General features: G+C 44.4%; 1 protein-coding gene across 2 annotated transcripts; it reads left to right on the forward strand.

Annotated features, from left to right (window-relative positions):
* The first annotated feature begins 2,393 nt into the window (after positions 1-2,393).
* Positions 2,394-20,062, forward strand: TRNAU1AP (tRNA selenocysteine 1 associated protein 1). Of its 2 annotated transcripts, XM_021528314.2 has the most exons (10): positions 2,397-2,506; positions 5,237-5,313; positions 5,427-5,524; positions 6,252-6,351; positions 8,831-8,883; positions 9,485-9,616; positions 12,435-12,554; positions 14,015-14,177; positions 15,074-15,107; positions 18,686-20,062. In XM_021528314.2, exons 3-10 carry the CDS (start codon positions 5,439-5,441, stop codon positions 18,820-18,822), a joined length of 825 nt encoding a protein of 274 aa, XP_021383989.1. In that variant the 5' UTR covers positions 2,397-2,506; positions 5,237-5,313; positions 5,427-5,438; the 3' UTR covers positions 18,823-20,062. The 2 variants fall into 2 exon arrangements, with proteins under 2 accessions (XP_021383988.1, XP_021383989.1); XM_021528313.2 differs by lacking the exon at positions 5,237-5,313 and having other exon boundaries at positions 2,394-2,506.
* Positions 20,063-21,148: the final 1,086 nt, after the last annotated feature.

Genomic DNA, 21,148 nt, shown 5'->3' on the forward strand with positions numbered 1-21,148 from the left:
CACCCACATCATCCTTGCATGGCTTCTTTGCGAGTTCATAAATTTTTAAAGGGGAATAAATACTTTTTCACATAACAACATACTCCACAAGATGCTCCCGGTACTGTTTTTACTCTGTCACAAGGTTAAGTGCATAAACATCAGTTACTTCAGATATAACACTGAATTTAAACTTGTCTTATCCTGGTCCAACATAATCACACTTTCATTGCCCAAAATCCATGTCTATGGATTATTCTAGGAAAAACAAGTTTCATGTTACTCTGTTGGAAGAAAAAAGCCAGAAGAGGATTATTAAAGACACTGGACCCACTTCATCAAATGACCTAGAACTACTGGCTTTTGTAAGTAATAACAGAGAATGAGTGACAGCTTTGTGGGCTCTGCAGGGCGAAGCTCCAAGTTAACCAGTGGATAAATTGCCATGTTGGAAACATAAAACCATTCTGGGAGATGACATGTGAAAGGCAGACACAGCAGGGGCTTCTAAGGGGGTGAATTTGCAGGAGACCAGGTTGCCAGTGACACCAAGGCACAAAAAGTGCAACTTGACAACCCAAAATCTTCGTTCTGCTGAGTTACCAACTGAGGGTCTTGCTGCCTTTCTGATTTCATGCTAGATTTTAGATTTTAGTTAGGGAGGAACTTGGAGGAAAATGATCTGAGGGTGCTCTAAGGACTCAGAAAACACATAAACTGTTAATCTCGTGTCTTGCATCTCCCCAAGACTTGATATTCTAGAGCAGCCAATACTGGCCGTGCTTCAGCATGATGAGAGATGCAGATCCTGCTCAGAATGAGGATGAAGGATTCTCGCTGTCTCCTGCAGGAATGTAGGAAGGATTAAACGTGCCCTGCTCTGTCCACAGGGAAAAGCAGAACAAAGAATTCTCCACTCTCCTCCCGGTGTGTTCCCGGCTTTAGTCATGGAAGACGGATGTTGTGGGGCAAGATTTGAGTGAGAGGTAACACATCACTTCGGAAGGAGTTTCAGAACTGGCTCCATCACACAAAGCTACCCAATGCCAGCACCGGGAAAACCTCCACCCGACACCGGAGGGCTTTTGCTGCCCTCTCCCGGGATACGACCGGCGGAGGCACCGCCCGTCTCGCCCGGAGCCCGAACAACCGCGGCGAAAATAGCGCGGAGACTTTGAAGTGTCCCTGTCGCCAGGAGTTGGATTTATGGCGTGCAGCAGCACCTGCACAACCACTGCCAGGGATTCGGTCCATGCCTGGTGTTCCCTTATAGGGCACAGGGCTCTCCCGTGATGGGAGATGCCAAAATTCCAACCGGCTCTTGGGATGCCGAAAATACCAACCAGTTCTCAGGCTCCCTCGTCTCTGCTCCGTCGGTACGAGGGGTTCATCTTCTCCGGGAATTACCACCCTCGCTATCAAAGGCCTGCAGAAGTAACAAGAGAAGAGGATCACACTGTACCCAGTCCAACCCCACGTCTCAGGCTGATGATCCCAAGGATGGACCTCCTATCTGTATGAAGAGGCAGTGGTCTAAGCTAAGAGCCCCAGTTTTGGTTAGGATTCGAAGCTTCTGATGCAGCTGCTGCCCCACTGGGTGAAGGGTAGCTGGGATCATGGCCTCTCACAAACCTCTCTACCACAAAAAAAAAAAACAAAACAAAACAAAACAAAACAAAAAACCTACAAGTCTTTGGCCTTTCAACATTGTCAAAAACTGTCTGACTTTGTAAACCCTGTGCCAGCTCTGACAGCAGTGGTGCCTTGAAGAGATGACCAAAGTGCTTGTCACACCATGAAGCTCTGTCAGGGGAGGGTTACGTTGGATATCAGAAAAAGATTCTTTTCCCGGAGGGTGCTGGGACACTGAGCAGGCCCCACAGGCAATGGTCATAACCACAAGACTGCCAGAGCTCCAGGAGCATTTGGACAATGCTCTCAGGCACACGGTGGGAATGTCCTGTGCAGGGCTACGTGTTGGTCTCGATGATCCCGGTGTGCCTCTCCCAGCCCAGCATATGCTATGATTTTTTTCCTGAAAGCTGTATGTCCTGTCTCAGTTTAAGGCCATTTCCTCTTGCCCTCTCACTGCTTGCCCTTCTCACTCTAGAAGAGACCGGGCCGCACCTCACTCCAATGTCCTTCCGGGTAGCTACAGTGGCCCCAAAGCCTCCCCAGATTGCCCCAAACCCGCGCCCTCCGCCCCCGGCTCCCTCCCGCGGCTGTCGCTCCTCCTGCCGCCAGGGGGCGCTGCGGCGGCAGGGCTGCCGCTCTCTCCGCCCGCCGGGGCCGCGGAGGAGGCGACGGGGCTGGCCCGGGCGGCGGCGGGAGGGGCCGGGGGAGGGACCGAAGGACCGGGGCACCGGGGGTGGGGCGGAAGGCGGGGCGGTGGCGGCGGTGGGGCCGGGCCGGGTCGGGCCGGGCCGGGCCGGGCCGGGCCGGGCCGGGCGGTGGAACAGCGCGGCCCCGCTGAACCCGCCGCGGGGCCTGCGGGAGCAGCATGGCCGCCAGCCTGTGGATGGGGGACGTGAGTGTCCGGCCGGGACCGCGCGGCTTTGTGCGGAGGGCGGCGGGGCTGCGGGGTTCCGCGGCCGGGCCGGGGCGGGGCGCGGGAGGCACTGACCGTCTGATACCACCACGGACCGGCACCCGCACAATGACGCTCTCCCACCGACCGACCGACCGACACCCTCCCATTGACTCTCGCACTGACTGACACCCTCGCACCAATTGATGCTTCACTCCGGCACCGTCACACTGGCTGTCTGACACCATTACAGCAACTGACAGCCTTACTATGACCGACTGACGCTCTCCCTCTGACACCCACACAACCGACAGACTGACATCCTCACAGTTCGGACACCCTCACTGTGACTGACATCTGACTCCAGCTGACCCTGTCCCTGACTGACTGCCCTCTTCACACCACTGGCACCCCCACACTGACACAGCCTCACAGCCCCTCACACATTCAGATACACCTAGAACTCCCCAAGTGACATTCATGTCATATGCTCCTGTGCATGCTGACATGCTCACACAGGCTGACACACACACTCTCAGACATAAACCCCAGCCTGACAGGCACATTTGTGACCAGTTACACACACACACCCCAGAGTGATCCTCATTGCAGCCAGATCACATCTACACTTAGACCAGTGTCCCTGGTGGTCAGACACATGCATGGTCACCAAAAAGTCTCACACTTCCATACTCTTAAGAGGCACTTACTCCCATACTCACAGCATGTACACTTGCATTCTTTGAGGATTTATCTGCTGTTTTACCTGCTCAGCTGCTGTAGGCACTTACATGCTTACATTGTACAAGGGATTTACACACACTCATGGTTGTGCTGCTGATTGTGCTCACACTTGTAGGCACATTTGTATGCACTTTTCCAAGATTATCCCTCACAACCTGCCCCCTACGTGCTCACCTTCGGGTGCACTTAGACTCTCATAGAGATTTTGACTCTCCTACATGCACTCACATTCACAAGCACTTACACTTCCTGCTAGGTCCCTCATTCCTGCCTGTGTGTGTACCTGGCAGGAAGAGCACCCGTGTGAAACACACTCACGGGTGCTTCTTCACCCAAGGGTGTCTTGCTGCCCATTCACATGCACCCTGTAGGCACACTCACAATGATACACAACCCACAGCATCCCTTGTGTGCCCTTCACACACCCTCACTCTTGTGCCCTTGTGTCCTTCACATTCACTGCTGAGCACACACTTTCACACATATGTGTATTCACCCCAGCATGTTGTAGTGCCCTGCCACCCAGCCGCACTGCATGTGTGTATGCTCAGTGTGTTGTGGTGACTGCATTGCTACCACTGTGGTACACTGTGACGCACACACACGGTCCCACTGCTGCGTATAGTGCCTTTGCTGCCACGCATTTGTACACACCTGTGTGCACTCCCACTATGTGTATACATGTCACAACTTCCCTGCCACCTGTTTCTTGGACGCATATCTTCCTTTAGCCCCCTTCTTGCAACTCACACCAGCACAGTCCTGCTTGCATGTAGTGTTCCTCATCTCTCACCTGTGTGTGTACACACAGCCCAGCACATTCCCGAGAATCCCACTGGGTACTTCTCTCCCACACACACACTCAGCACACCCAGTTTACCACAGTATCAGGGTGTCCTCTACTGCCTTTACTCGTGCATGGAAACTCTATGGAGTCTGTTCTCCTCTTCCCCACACAGAGGGTTTTCAGTCACCTCTCTGTGATAAAGTCCATCTTCTTTTTCATCACTACTCTCACAAGCAGGCCATGGCTCTTTGAGCCATACGGACATATCCAAGCAACTGGTTGTCTTTACAAATACAACTTTCTGTACACACACAGCCAGGATCACCCTGGCATGTCTGTGCAGAGTGGTGCTGCTTCTGCTCCTGACACAAGTCAATTCTGCTTCACACTCACCTCCACAGGGCATCTGCTGCCTTTTACACGTGCAAGTGCAGTATGGTCACTTTCACATACTACACAATCTGTCACACATGCAAGTGGTGGAGCCACCTGGTACTTGACAGACAAACAGATACTTGAGGGCTGTAGGTTACCGTGAGACACCTATCTTACGCAGGATACATGGAGCTATATATATATTTTATACATACATTTTTCAGCTTCATGTTACCTGTCACACACACTGTTCTCCATTTTCATTTTGGTTAGTTCCCTCCTCCAGTTTCTGTTATACACAGGGGTGTCCTGTTCACTCAGGCTCTTCATAGTATATTTGATCCAAATTCCAGCACCATTTCCTACTTGTCAGTCCCTTACAGCACACAGACACCTGCTCTCCAGCGTGTTCACATGCACTCTTACCTGCACAGTGCGGTCCTTCCTTGTGAAATGAACAAGGTCAGTGCTTCCATGGGCAGGATGAAGTGTAGAGCTGCTGTGGGACACGATTCCAGGGCTTCCCCCAAGTGCTGCTCTGGTATCTCCAGGCTTGTGCGAGGCAGACAAAGCTCTGCAGACCCCTAGCACAGCTCCACGGGGCAGTGTCACCTGCCACATGCAATCCGGGGTTATGCCACACCTGTGTATCCACAATGCTGGCCCAGCCTTCACTTGCACCTGGAGAAGGAGCCTGCCATCTTCTCCCCTGCTCCTGTACCAAATGCTCAGTTTGTTGCTGTATGTTTCTGAGTAGCTTTTGTCCTTCTGTGAAGCTCCCTGTTCTCTGAAATTCATGCTGTCTCTTGGGTTCCACTTTGCAGACTGTTGAGCCTGGTTCATGCATGCCTGCTGGTTTTGAGTGGCATCGACCCTCTTAAATGAATCTTCTTTTTGAAGTGTAAGGGTAAAATCATTCTCAATAATGTTTTAACTGATTAGAGGGGCATTGACACATATTCTCTTTTTTGTAGATGCTCTGATCTAACTTTCTTTCTTTTTTTGCTTTTATAGCTGGAGCCCTATATGGATGAAAACTTTGTTTCAAGAGCCTTTGCCACCATGGGAGAGCTTGTACTGAGTGTAAAAATCATTCGAAACAGGTTGACAGGGTAACTGTTTCTGTTTGTTCTCTGAGCGCATTTGGACTGAAGCGTTGCTGTGGTCTTTCTATATCAGAGTGAATTTTCCCTTTGAGAGTCTCACCATTGCTGCCACCGGTATGGGAATATTGATCAGAGAAATTGAGAGGGCACTGTTGGCTCCTCAGCCCTCCCTCAACAAACAAGGTTTGGTCCTCATCCTGCAGTGCTCCAGCACTCAGTCAGAGTGGTGTATGTATCTCATTCCATCCCTCTGGGAATTACACCTCCCCGGGCTTTGGTCACTAGTCTGTAGTGCAGCTATGTGATGCTAACAGAGGTGGGAAGTCTGACTTGGAGCAATAAGAGAACCTTTAGAGTTCATTTGAAATAAAATTAGTGATTTATGCAGAATAAAGCAGTTTAATTCTTATCCATTATTCTTTTAAGTGTTGTAATTTCAGTTTTCAGTAGTTAAAACTTGGACAGGCAAATTGATGGTCAGTAAAAGTAGGAAGTAAACCATAAGCTAAACCATTTTCTGTGTGCTTATGTTGACCTGACCTATGGTAAGTAGAGGCTATCCCTTCACATCCATCTTCTGTTTGGTAGCTAATATTTATACTTTAAAAATAAAATGTTCTATGTATTGCAACAATAGCAAATTTCCTACCAGTTATCTAAAATACAGTTTTCCTCATCAAATGTGTTTTAACTTTATAACTTCTGTCTCTTCTCTTCTGTGTTGTACAATCAGAATTCCAGCAGGCTATTGCTTTGTAGAATTTGCAGATCTAGCTACTGCAGAGAAATGTTTGCACAAAATCAATGGAAAACCACTTCCTGGTGCTACACCGGTAAGTAAGTGGGATCAGCCAGTTGAGAACCAAAACTTGGAAGGGACAGATAGTGTAGAATGTGTATTTTTAGTGATTACAGATAAATTGAATAGTTAGCAAACTGGGATTCTTCTTTGCTTTAGAACTGAAGTTATGACTATAAAACTGTTAATGTTCTTGCTCTGAAAACTGTTGAGAAAAACCACTGATTTCTTTGTGACTGTCTAGATAAAATTCAAGTGTAGAAGTGTTGTGGGGTGTGATGGTTTTTATATCTGACCATTGCTGCTGTTATCAAAGTTGGACTAATTAGAAACCTGAGAAGAACAAGGAAGAAATTCAACTGAGTATAGTGTATGTCTGCCACAATTCTTCCATCTCTGTCCTTTTGTGTAATCATGGAGTCACAGAGTGGTTTGGGTTGGAAAGGACCTTAAAGCTTATCGTATTTCATCCCCTACCACGGGTAGGAACACCTTCCACTAGACCAAATTGCTCTGAGCCCCATCCAACCAGGCTTTGAACACTTTCAGTGATGAGGCAACCTGAGAATTTAGCTCTGTGTGTTGTTATATGCGTAGAACTTGCAAGTTCACACTGTGTTTTGAGTAACATTGATTGGCAAGAGAAACATGACTATTAATCTTGCATTGTTCTTGGTCCTTAGCAAACAGAAGTTAAACCTCTTTACAGTGGAGAACAACACAGAGTATTGAATAATTGCAGTGCATAACTCTCTCCTCTACATAAAAGCTGGGTAGTTAGGGAGAAGAGGAGGAATAGGCAGAGAGGCTAATTTTAGAATGTTGACTCGAATATGTGGTAGATTAAAATGAGACGGCTAACACAGCTGTCTGTTGTACCCACAGGAGTTGGCTGCAGTAGCTGGGGTGACTGATTCATAAAGCAGCTCTAGAATCACCTCAGTTATGGTGTGATATACAAGGTAAATGGGTTCCTATTTCAGAGTAGTTAATACCCAGAGTAGGAGACTGGGAAGTTCAGACTGAGTTATTTAGTCAGGGTTCCTGAGTGGGTGACGTACCCTGTTAAAAGGAGTTGATGAGAGGCCTAGAGATACTTGTTTCATGTGTTTTCTCATGATTAAGGCAAGCTGATCATCCTGGATGCCTTCTATAATCACTGGAGACACAAAGAGAGCAGCTCTTGCAAGAAGTAAGATAATAATGGAAGTTTGGTTTTGGGAATACCCATCTTTCTTCACAGTTTTGTTCAAAGCACAGTGTGGAGGGATGATTTGCATAACACATAGAGAATTACAGATGTCAGGCAGAGATCCAAAGCAGCCCAAATCAGTACACTTGGCAGGCAAGTGCCTAGCTCATCCTTTGCATTTAGAGAATTTTGTTTACAAAAAACTTGAGTTTGGCACATGCTTTTATTTTTTTTAAATATTGAATCAGTCGAAGGAATAACAGAGAGCCATGGTGCTGGTGCTATCTTTCTTTTCCAAGCATTGGTGTTCTCAGTTCCCATCTGAGTGAAAGTACTCTCAGGTGTCTTGTTGATTTTAAAGCCAGAATATTGCAGTGAAGAGTGAGATAAAAAAAAATAAAAATCTAAGTGCTTCAAAGTGGAATCTAAATTTTGTGTTAGCTTGTAAATGATCCACAGAAAGTTGTGTAGTACTGTGCTCCAAAGAATGCAAGCATGCAAGGAACAGGATTATAGCCTAGAGTTAAGACTGTGCTCTATTTCCCAAGAATTACCTGTTTTTGAGGGAAGGAAATCCATCACAAAGGCCCAGGAACACACTGGGCTCTTCACTGTACCGAACAAGTACCCTGATCTCTAGGGCATTTCTGATTGTGATCTGAAATCCTGATTATATGATCTGAAATCTTGATCCTGAGATTAGCCCATGATCTCTAAGAGCTGATTCAAAGATCTTGGTATTCTTAGATCTTGGTCTAAACTTAAATGTAAGTTGGGCAAAAGTTGCTAAAAGTATGGTAGGTTGGGGACAGAGTGTTCCAGATGTGCCAGAGGGCACAAATCTGGGCGGCTGGGAAACTTGTTTCAAAAATAAATCCAGATGCAAAATTTAAAGAGTGCTCCAGTGTCCTTTCAGTAGTAGTAGTTCTTTCAGAACCCTTTAATTTTGAATCTTACTAAATGTCCAGAGCCAAGTATTTAGCCACACTTCCAGACTCAGGCTGATTCCATTTTCTGGTGTGTTGGATTCTGGTCTGCTAGTGTTTGTGTTAAATCACAAAAGTCCAGTAGTGGTACTGTCGTTTCATTTTAAGACTTTAAAATGGGAAAAAAATTAACATTTGTTATTACATTTTGATTTTCATTATTATATCTGTACTAATGCTAAATAAAAATGTGCTTATTACCTTAACTGATTGGCCTGAAGGCATTGAACATATGTCATTAAGTTGCATTATATCAGCTTGTTGTATTTTTCCCTAATTGCTTGAATTCACATGACAACATTTGAATGTATGGATTCATTTTTGCCTCGTTTCAGGCGAAGCGATTTAAATTGAATTATGCAACATATGGAAAACAGCCTGATAACAGGTAAGTGCTCAATATTTAAATATTAATTTTGCCTGCTTAATGTCTCTCTATTAATTGCCTTGCAAAAATTATTCAAAATATATAAACCCAAAGTTCATCACTGCCAGTCTTTAGTAGAAGGAACTCAGTCTACCAGTTTTGTGCTTTGCCCTGTGTGTGGCACAACAGATATATCCAGTGTCCTTTAAGGTACTTAAACTTTGTAGCATCCAAGTATCTAATTCATATATTATAATTTAAGATCTATGTATTATAATTTGAGATCAATGTATTGGAAATAACATCTCTATAAATGAGATATTTTTTCTTGTCATTTTAGAAATCAGAGATATCCTGAGTAATAAGCATTGAAATAATCTTTAAAGAAAAAGCAGTATTAAGTTGGTTGGTTGTTCTGCTTGAATTAGCTTGAAAAAGCAGTGTCAATCAAAATTTTAGTTCAGCAGCTTAACTGGTGGTACTTCAACATCTCCATTAAATGGTCTTTTAATATCACTCTTCTCTGAGTTCAAATATTTAAGCTAAATGGTAACCGTCACTCAGCATGTCCCTTTTTTTTTCTTTTGATTGTATTTAAGACTTTTACTTTTGATTTCTATAGTCCAGAATATTCCCTTTTTGTGGGAGACCTGACTCCTGATGTGGATGATGGGATGTTATATGAATTTTTTGTTAAAGTTTATCCATCGTGTAGAGGTGGAAAAGTTGTTTTGGACCAGGCAGGAGTATCCAAGTAAGTTGTCTTTTATTCACTTTTTTTTTTTTTTTTTTTTTTACTTCACATGTGGCAATAGGGAAGATAGAATGCAGTAAGGGGGAAAATTTCTTTTGGCTTAGATTTTAGTAATCTTCAAATATAGTGGTGTTGACCATTCAGGCTGCAGTTTGCTTGAGTTTTAATAGTTACCATGGGTATTGTCACTCCTCTGTCAGTGTGAGGCCCATTGTGTGTTATTGCACTTCTTAAAATGCTGAAAAATACCTTAAGTAATCTTGAAATACTCTCTTCCTGGACTCTTGGGTGGAATTGTTCTTTACAAACTTTAGGCTATTGAGTGTATATTCCTGTGAGAGCTGTACAGGTTTTCTTTCAAACAGGGTAGGGTACACAAAGCTGTGATTCACTGTCAGGTTCTCAGTAGCTGCCTTGTTTGTCTTTCCTGAAAACATCTTGCCAAAAACAGCTATCAAAAAGTTGGATTTCTTAATGTAATTAAAACATTTTCTAAATAGCATGCAATTAAGCTGTATTTTCCAGAGGAAGGAGCAGTTGGTGAGCATCCTTGTTTTCAAAGCAGAGCATGGCTTCAATGAAGCACAATTCTGTAATATAACACCTGTGAGAATGTTGGGATAAGATATAGGCTATGGCTGTAGGTCCCTCCATCTTCTGATAATGGGGTTTCTTAATCTTAGGTTGGTTTGAAGGAATCTCTGGAGGTCTCTGGTCTAGCTCCTAACAGGACTGCAGCCTGCACTAGATCATATCATCCATGAATTGTGTAGCCTGGAAAACCTCCCAGAATGGAGTTAATTCAATCTGTCTGGGCAGCCTGTTCCAGAGCTGCACTCCCCAGTCATGAAGTCCTTCTTCATGTGCATCTTGAACTTGTTGCAGAGCTACTCAGTCTCTCTGGCTATTGCGTCCTCATGCTGTCATTGCCACCTCCCCTGGGACTGACACTGCTGTGTTTGGCTCTTTGTACCTTCTGCTCCTCCTCAGTGTAAACCCCACAGTTCCTGTTGTGCTGCACCTGCTTCAGTCTCTGTCTATAGAACAGTTGTTGGTCCTGCAGGTTGGACTATTAATTGGGTTTTGGGAACTGTGCATAGGTGCAGACCTCAAGGAAAGGGAATCTGTGGTAGCTTGGGAAGTGGGGAAGGAGTAGGGACTTAAAAGTCCTGTTTCTGGGAAGAGCAAAGCTGTCTCCCCTGGCAGTGCCAGAGTGTTGGTGGCAGGGGCTTTGTTGGGACTTATGCAATTGCTCAAAGCTGAGACATCTGCAGGTGTCAGTGTGATGTGAGAGAGGAGCTTAGGGCTTGTAGACATGCCCAGTGAAGCCCTGGCCCTTCCAGCCAAGGCTGGTGGATCAAGAAGGCCTCCTCCCAGACTCTCTTGTCCAGACAGGAGAGGAGCTTGGAGCATGGTGCTGTGGTACTGTGCCTACTTCTCTGCTTTCTGTTGAGGGTACAGGTGCTGAGGCTTTTCCAACTTCAGGGGCACGACAGAAAGTTTGTAGGGAGGTCCTGGCCAAGAAGAAATTATTTCTTTCCCCACCAATGGAAGAATCAGTATCTGGAAGACTTGGAAGAATCACTGTCTTCCTTGCAGCACCCAGCATCTATTCCTGTACACCGCATCCATCTCTATTTGTGTCTCTTTTGGAACTGCCAGTCTTCCCAGTTTCACTTTCACACTCCTGGTCCCATCTGAAAATCTGCAGGAGTCTTTTGGCATTTAGAAACTTAGTTGGGTTTGTGTGTGAGCACCTTAAACTGACTTAGAAATTGACTTGCACTGGATAAATTTGCCATAATCCTTTGGCAGAGGGCAAGTTAAATGAATGTGGGTCTGTGTAGAGTTTTGCTTGTGTTTAATAATCTAGTTTGTATGTAGATACACACCTGTGTATATATATATATATATATATATATATATATATATATATATATAAGAGTTTTGGACTTGTGTGTGGAGCTTGCTGTGCAAGGTACTGCATTTTCTGGGGCATGAACTGCTCTAAAATAGCTGCTAGTGGGGACCTCCCATGAGAAGTAGGTAATGCTGCTTCCAAAATAACACATTACTTGGTGTTTAGCAGTTCCCACAGAATAGATAATGCACTAAATTTACACCCTTGCTTATGGCTTGTTTTTTCGCCAGGTAGACAAGCCCTTCCCTCCCAAATTTCTTCCTTTGCTTAGATGGATTCCTCTTACCCTCCCACACCTAAGTCTTTGATCTTTCTGCTGCGTTAGGCAGCCCATCCCATGATGAGATCCTGGCACTGCCCTCTTGGATGCTGTTGCATTGCTTCTGACTCACTACGGCATCAAAAGCCCACGCAAAGGATTGTTGGGGTTGGAGGGAGTTGGAGTTTTCTGTCTGGCTGACATGCAGTTCTGCCACATCACGGTGAAGGCTTGTTGCAGAGTCCAGGGGTTCTGGATGTGCTGTCTGTTCCAGGTGCGCCCTTGAGAATATCAGTATCTTCCCAGCAGAGATTTGGGGCGTTACCATGTGTCAGTTCATGCATTTCAACATGGCTTGTGTTAGCTCACTTCCCCAGAATCCACTGGCACAAGAACTACTTTACACTGACAAGCCCTTGAAAGTACTGCCAGAGCTTGGACATGTGGCTTCAGGCTTTCTGGAAAAGCGGCTGGAAGGTAGAATAATTTCATCTCTCCCAAGTGCTGGGATAACAACCCTAAGGAACATTTTTGTACACTGTTTTTCCCAAACCAAATCAAACTTCACTGTAACTAATTTTTATAACGTGGCATTGCTCTTTGGGGTTGGTTTTATGTGAATTTTTCTGTCTCTGCAGAGGTTACGGGTTCGTGAAATTCACAGATGAATTGGAACAGAAGAGAGCACTGACAGAGTGTCAGGGAGCTGTGGGGTTGGGCTCTAAACCTGTACGCTTGAGTGTGGCTATACCAAAAGCGTGAGTAGAAGAACAGCTGGACATTTATATGACAAATCACATCTTGTTTTAAATGCCTTTTAGTCCTTTGGATACATGTCCTGGATGTCTCCATCACAAAATGAAAGAATACTGATTAATATGGGGAGTATCAGAATGCCCTGGGGTTCAAAGAAATTATAACATTAGCTCAATACTGAGCATTTTACACTGTTTTGAATTGTATACATTATTAAATCCCTACACATGTGCACACACTGTAGTTAAATATGATTGTATTTAAAATGTATGTTCCTTTGCATTAAATTGAAATAGTTTAAATCTTCCTAATGATGACTGGATAGCAAAGCTCAACTACCTTGCTAATTCTATTATGATATCTACTACATATAAGACTTTTGGGGCAAAGATTAACTTTTTTTTCTGTGTTTGTTCAGAACCTGATACAATGAGATCCTGGTCTGACTTGGGGCTCGTAGCACTAGGGTAATACGAATCATAGTAATTGCTCCCTGTTTGAATAATATTTAGATTTTCAGTGACCTCATAAATCTTGGTGGGGAGAAGGAAGAGAAAAGCAGAAAAAATGGGTGCATTGTGGTGAGAAGATTGATGTTTCCTTCCTCCTGCTTCTCACTAATGTCATCGTTAGTAGAAATAGCTTTATGTGTGACATATTTTCATTTCCAAACAATATTTGTCATCTTATTATTTCAAACCTTGATAGTTAGGTGAAATGGTGTTCCTTAGGAATGCTGTCACTTCCTAAAGTGGCAAGGAATAGGAATTTTAGTCAGTTCTCAGAGCATTTATTTTTTGATTACTAGTAGTTCTTATTTCATTAACTTTTTCAAGTCTGTGCATTGAAGACCACCTGGTTCAGAGAGAAAGGGGACAGGGCCTTGCTTAGGTTTCTGTATGACAGTGGCAAAAGGGAGAGTTTTATCCATTCTTACAAAAGAAAACTCAAGGTTTTTTGCCAGCCTTTAAGTCTTTAACTCTTCCTGTAAAGCAAGGCTCAGTACTTTCTCTCAGAAAGCTGCAGATTACTTAACTTCATCCTCTTTACCAGATGGAAGAGGGGACTCCAGTATCTGGCTTGTGGTTCAGGATTGTTCTAAACTGAAGCTCATAGTCCTGAACTCTTCCCTTCCCAGAGCCAGGAAGTGATACCAAATTAACTCATAAAGAATGAAAGTAATGTTTATTAATGAAAAGGAATATGAATACAGGAAAGGGTATTAAATTTAAACCACTTCTTTCTTTATGCAAATGTATGCAAATAATATTACTGCAGTAAATAGTGAATATATTTTAAAGATTGAAGTTTTCTTGTTAGACTAAGCCTTTTCTCTTTACTACATTGTATCTTAAGCTGTTTCACTGCTTTTTTCATACTGGTTCTGCACTATTTTATTGCAATTTTAAAAAATGATTTATTGCTATTTTATTGGTATTTTTTCCTGCTTTATTTTTTTAAGTAATCGTATGAAACCAATGGAGTACAATCAGATGTACAACTATAATTACAACCAGTATTACCAACAGTATCACAACTACTACGCTCATTGGGGGTACGACCAGAACACGGGCAGTTACAGCTACAGCTACCCCCAGTATGGCTACACGCAGAACACCATGCAGGTAGGACAGCACAAGCTTGAAAGGTGGAATGGGGAGCATGTCATCTTCATCTCTGAGAATCACAGAATGTCCTGAGCTGGAAGGGACCCACAGGAATAGAGTCCAGCTTCTGGCCCTGCCCAGGACACCCCAACAATCCAACCCTGTGCCTGAGAGCATTGCTCAAATGCTTCTGGAGCTGAGGCAGCATTGGAACTGTGACCATTCGCTGGGGAGCCTGTTCAGTGCCCAAGCTCCCTCTAGGGGAAGAATCTTTTCCTGATATCCAGCCTGACCCTCCCCTGACAGGGGGAGGCTCCAGCCGTTCCCTCAGCAGGTCCTGTCCCTGGTCATGGAGAGCAGAGATTGGAGCTCTCCCTCAGGAGGAGCTGCAGACCCTAAGGAGCTCTGCCCTCTGTCTGCTCTGCTCCAAACTGAACACACCAAGAGATCTTAGTATATACCTCTTAATAATGAAGTCTTAATATAGCTACTATTTAGTGTTTAGCCCCTGGTGTGTCCTGTTGCCTTATGGAGAGTATATTGCTGAGGTAAAAAAATGTTTGGAGGATATAAAGGGTCTCTTAGTACAGTTGTGATGGTAGAAGAGTTCTCTTGGTACAGGCAGTGCTCAGAGTGTCTTTGGGATCCTTCATAAACTTTGTTATAAGGGATAGAACACATCAGAACAGTCACTTCACTTCAACCCTGGAATTTCAAGAACTGCCTCTGTTAGAGGTTTAGTGTAGGATCTTGCCCATGGAGTGTTAGGAATGGAACACAGGTTTATGTGTGAAGAATTCTGTTGTAGTAACTCCAGTATAAAAGTCAGTCTCTGACAGTACTAATCAACAAGTGATGCTTGCAAAAGAAAAGATAATTATCCACTGTCCTAACGGGTTTGTTTTTCCTTGCAGACATATGAAGACGTTGGTGAGGATGCATTGGAAGGTATGTTTCTCAAATCCTGTATTGAAGTTCTATGTATGTTCTGTACTGCTTGGAGATAGACTTTCTGAAATTGGCCCTAATTTCAATTTATAATATGCCTTTATCTTTGAGTAAATCTGAGAAAATGTGTGGGTCACTATTGCCTAGAACAGTTGCATCCTGGTTTTACTCTTGCTGCTCCTAGTCTGAACCTGGTGAGGACTGAACCTGTTTGACTTCCCCAGCACTGAGATTTTAATCTTCTGTAGTACTGAAATTGGTATCCTTTTTTTACTAGGGTTTTTTTTCTGATATGCTTCCAAGAAAAAAGTAGATATTCTGTTTTTCTGCAAAATCTTGACATTTAGAGGCCAGAATACTTCATTGTGCTTTTAGTTTACAAGTAAAAGGGAATAATACTAGTCACCACACTGATAAAATATTTCAAGCAGTTGTTGCTTGAAATGGGTCACTGTCTCGTGGTTTGACACAGGAAAAGAATTTTCTTGGAAGGAAGGGGTCAGTCCAGTCAGGGGTCAGGTTTGGATACTGACACTTGGGGTGACCAATTGAGGGTGGACACGCCCCTGAGAACACAGAGGGGTAAAAAGCAGAACTCCCAGGAGAACTCGCTCTCTTTGGTTCCGGTCAGCGGAGAGTGCAAACCTCCCCTGCCCAGCCATGAGCTGGGTGGGGAAGGGGAAGCCATGTGGCCTGCAGAGGTAGGCCAGGGGGTGAAGGGTCTGGAACCGAGCTGGGCCAGTTCCTGCAGATGGAAGGGTGGAGAACGTCTGAGATGTCTTTGTTGCCCCCCCAGCCTAGAGGAAAAGACATAGAGAGCCTGCAGACACCCGGGAGTTTGCTGGCAGAGGAGAAGGAGGAGAGGGGGAAGATGCCCAGCGTGGGAGACAGCCCAGCGTCCTGGGCCAGAGATTTCAGCTGTCCGGGGAGTCCGGGAATTTTAACCCTTTCCTGTGAAATTAAGGCTCTGTGAAATATTGCTCCTCCTCAATTTGAAGGAAAGAGAGACAGCCGGGGACCTCAGTTGTTAGGGAAAGAAGGTTGGGGGGAGATGATCGAGTGGCTGTTGGCTGGACTCTTCTTGATAACCATAGACTGAACCAATCCTTCCTCCAAGAGAGACTTCATCTTAGGGGGATGCAATGGTGAACCAAGAGACTCCTTCAGCAACTACCAGTTCAGGAATGAACAGAGAAAAGCAGAGGAGGGTGTGAGGATGCCCTCCATCTTCAGAGAAGAAGAGAAGGCGATCTCTGTTCTTGGACCCCCGGCCCCAGGGGAAAATGGGGGGGACTGTAGTCCCAAAATGAGATACTGGACTGTTGTTCCTCTTGGTCCTTTACAAAGCCTATAAGCAGTCTCTGTCCATGCACAGTGGTGAGAGCACTGTGACATGGAGAGGAGAGTGTCACACTGGCAGATTCTCTCTGGGCAGTGCCATGTGTGACATGGAAACACAAGAGGTGGCAGCCTTGTTTCCTGGGGGGTCTATGGTGCAAGGGAGACTCCTCTCTCTGCTGATGGACTCAGTATTGATTATGTGGAAGGGTGAAGACTGGATTGAGGATCCAAATGTGTCTCGCTGTGATTTGTTGGAATTGGGTGGGGGGGAGGAGGAATGTTTAGAAAGGTTTTCATTTCAAATTTTGTGTGGTTTTTTTTCCCCTTTTATAGCAGCAGTAGTAGTAGTAGTAGTAGTAGTAGTAGTAGTAGTGGTAGTGTAATAAAGTTTTCCCCTTGTTACTAAGTTTGGCCTGCTTTGCTCTGTTCTAGATCACATTTCACAGCATTCAACTGATAGGTTACATTTTCATGGGGGCGCTGGCATTGTGCCAGTGTCAAACCATGACAGTCACTAAATCAGATCGGGGTTTTAGATACCTGTACAAGTAGCTTTCATTTATTGATGTAAAAAACTATCATTTCATGCCGGCCATTTTAGATTTCTGTCTTGAGTGCAATATGCACTATGCAGTATATCTTGCTCTATCCTAAAAAAAAAGTAAAAACTAAAAATCACATAATAACAGATCAACAGGATCCACAGGTATGAGTGATGGTGTGTGTGGAAGCTGTTAATGGCTCTTAAAAGCATTCTAGGAGAGCTTTCCTTTTGCTGAACCAAACATACCAGGACTAGAATTGGGATATCTCTGGATATTTCTTTTTGTGGATGATTAAATGAAAGATTCCTACCTTTGTAGGAAACTGAATTAATGTATTTTCACTGTATCATTTCTTTTCCTTAAATGTCTTCTCCTGTAATGCGTTACAACATGATGTAGCTAAAACCAAAAATAGAATCCTGGAACAGTTTGGGTGGGAAGGAACTTCCAAAGTCATCTTTATCCACCCACTGCCATGGGCAGGGGCATCTTCCACTTCACCAGGTCACTCCAAGCCCTGTCCAACCTGGCCTTGGACACTTAAAGAAATAGGGCAACCACAGCTTCCCTGGGTAGCCTGTGTCAGGGCCTCGCCTCCCTCACAGGAAAGTTACATGTTTAAAAACATTTTATTCCTGATGTGTTTTAGAGTCTTTCTTCATTCAGCTTTGTGTTGAGAGTCATTCACTCACTGTTGTGATTGTGCTACTCTGATAACCTGAGCTTTGCTTTGCTGGTATTGTCAGGTGAGCTTTACATCTTACAGGGGTTTGGGGAGTCCATCACTGTGCATTCAGAGCAGCAGGATTGGACCTGCACGCTTGTTGTCCAGCTCCAAAATGCTTTCTAAACATTTCTTCCACATGTAAAATAGGGCTATGCTCACCGTGATGCTGTGGTGCCACTGACACTCCCTTCATTCCTAACTGTGACTCCAGCTGTGAGCTGCTGGAGGCTTTGGCAGATGAGTTCTGGTGACTGCTTGCAGCAGCACAGGATGCTCCCATCCATCTGTCCATCCATCATTTGTGACCTCACAGTGGAGGGAGCAGAAGGGAATGGGTTCCTCTGCATTTGCTTCTGCCCTTTCCATCTGGTCAAGCCCCTTCTGGCAGTGCAGGTGGTTTCACTGGGCTGTGAGGTGCAGGTGTGTGTTCCCTCCACTGGCTGTCCTGTGGGGCAATCACTGTTGTAAAAAGGGACATGTTTGGATGTAGTTATTCCTTATCTCATTGCAGAGAGATTGAGTAGGATTGACTGATTAGGTCAGGTTTGTGACTGGGCAAGTGCTGTGAATGTTTGGTGACACACAGAATCATATAATACTTGGGGTTGGAAGGACCTCTGAAGATCATCCAGTCCAATTCCGTGCTAATGCAGGCTTACCTGGAGTATGGGACACAGGAACACATCTAGGTAGGTTTGGAATGTCGCCAGAGAGGGAGACTCCAAACCCTCCCTGGGCAGCTGTTCCAGTGCTCTGCCACCCTCCATCAAAATAACTTATTGTTCATGTTGAGGTGGTTTCTCCTTGTCCTGTCAGTGGGCATCACTGAACAGAGTCTGGCACTATCCTTTGACACCTGCCCTGGAAATACTGATACTCCCCCCATGTTTGTTTTAATATACAAACTTGTTTTTTTTCTGAACACCTTTGATGTGTGACCTATTTGTCTGTCTTTCCTCCCATAGATCCCACACCTCAGTTAGATGTCCATGAAGCAAACAAGCAGTTTATGGAACAGAGTGAAGAGCTCTACGATGCCTTGATGGACTGTCATTGGCAGCCTTTGGACACGGTCTCATCAGAGATCCCAGCCGTGTTGTAGCCTCATTGCTGAGGCATTGTGTCTGTGAGACATCCTCCCAGTGTGCACCAGACTGTTATGCTGCCCCTGGATCCTACAGTTGTGAGGGGTGGCCCTTTTCCCACCCAGGTCAGGTACTTGGAGTACAGGAGGACTGTGGTCTTTCCTGTAGAGAACAAGTATTGTAGGAGCATCATGGTAACCTTTATTCATGGTGAAAATTAGAACTGCAACAGTTTTGTTCCTTTTGTCTTGAAATGAACTCTTCATACTTACTGAGAAGTGTAATTCATAAACTTCCAACAAAATGGCACAGGAGAAAGACTCTACTCCATCGTACAATAAATTACCCTTTGCATTTTGGTTCGTGCCCATCTTTCTGCTTTGCTGCCCATTCAGCTGTCTTAAGTCATTTGACCCAATGCTCATGAATGTGTTATTTCAAAAAAGATCATTGTTGGACACCACTAAAATGTCTCAAAATCTTTCCAGTGACTGGGTATGGTTGCTGTAACTTAAGCATGGGATGAAAGCTTATGTTGTGGTTAACTTAAGCTGTGATCTTGAGCTTGCAAGTTTGATGTTCTTAAGCAAACAACCCAAAGAGCACTTTGGAGAGCAAAGACAGAAAGGAGTGTTATAAAGCTTTTACCTTTGATGTCTTGCACACCTGGCCTGCTTCTCTACCTATGTATGAGGAAATAATTCCCCATGAACCAGCAGTGTGTAACACTTTTTCCAGCAACCATATTTAAATGTTAATTTGTGTATCATGCCTTTATTTTTTTTTATTGTGGACACACCTTGATGGTCTCTTTGAGATGCTGAGATTTTGTAGTGTCTTCCACTACTGGACTAGTGTCCAGTCAGAGTGAAACTGAGGATCTGGCAGCAAAAATGGGTCAGACCAATTTCATTGATATGTTGTGCAACAAATGGTTGTTAACCTGGAAAGCAGTTTTCTACTGGATGCTGTATAAGCTGGATGGACAAGCAATATATTTAAGCTGATATGTTGCATTAGAGGGGAAAGTGAAAATACTAGCACTTATATACATGTTATAAGCCCTTTTTCAGGCTTTTGTGCCTTAAACTCTTGGAGAAATAGCGACAGAGAAACTACTTGTAATAAAAGTCTATCTAAGGAATAGTTTGGTAACTGAAATTGCTACTGCAGAGCATTTCGTTGCCTCCCTGCCCATGTTGATGCAGAGATTTGCCACAGAATTTAAATACTTTGATAAAGCTACTTCTACTACACCTTTGTTTGTGTCCATAATTATGACCTATTTGTCAGTCTGTGGTCTATTTCATAAACTGGAAGTGGGATGTGAAGGGAAGGGTGATGTCACTGGAGTTACGTTATTCCTGACGAGTGAGCTAAAGGACTGCTGGACTCCTGCGTTCTCATCTGCTGTGAATTTTCCTCGTGCTGTGCCCCTGACTGTGCTGCTGTCTCACCTTCAGCTGTTCTGAATGTAAGGAAAGGAATATTCCCTGTGTATGCCAGGAGTTTCAGAAGCAGCAGAAGTGGAAGAGAGCAGAGCTTTATATCCTCTGATGTGGCCGCTCAGCTCAAGACACCCCCTCTTCTTCGGAAGTTCAGCAGAGTGGCATTGCAGAAGTGATGTAAAGAAGGGCATTTAAAACACTTTCTAGGTCATTCTGTTACTGTGCTAACCTGTGTGCCTTCTCCTATTTTGGACTTTTCCTACCCCCCACAAATTTTAGCTTTTACAATGTGGCCATTCCAGTTTCCTCCATGGGGTGAAGCCACATTTATTTATCAATATAAATTTATTCTGCTGTTCTCATCTGCCCAGCATTGCTGTCTGTGGAGTATTCCCTAATGCCTGGATAAACTATCTCCATACAAGTCTGTCTCTAGAGGAGAAAGGAGCAGGTTTTCAGGGATCAGACAGCAACCCTGTGGGAAAATCCTTTTGCTTTCTGCTTTTGTTTTTTGGTGAAAAGAAAAATAGTAAATATTAATCCAACCCATCCTAACCCCAAATTCCTGTGAGAGCTGAGCACGTACAGACCCTTGTGAGGAATAATTTGGGAGTGCAGAAGCCAGCAGAGATGACCTGTTGACTCCTGTTTACTGGTAGTGCAGAGCTTAAAATAGCTCCAGCTTTTGTGTCAAGAGAGAGGTTGATGTGAGGCTCTGGGCCACATTCCCTGGAAGTATGAGCCAGACTACTGGGGCTATTTGGGAGAATCTCAGCCAAGGTTGTGTGGAGCTGTTAAATCTCTGGATTGTTTGTTGTGGGTTTTTTTGTTTGTTTTTTGTTTTTTTAAATATAACTTACTTATTTTAATGTTCATTTTCAGCTCCCGGCCATTA

Source organism: Lonchura striata, chromosome 26 (assembly GCF_046129695.1).
Source record: "Lonchura striata isolate bLonStr1 chromosome 26, bLonStr1.mat, whole genome shotgun sequence".
Taxonomy (NCBI): Eukaryota; Metazoa; Chordata; class Aves; order Passeriformes; family Estrildidae; genus Lonchura; species Lonchura striata.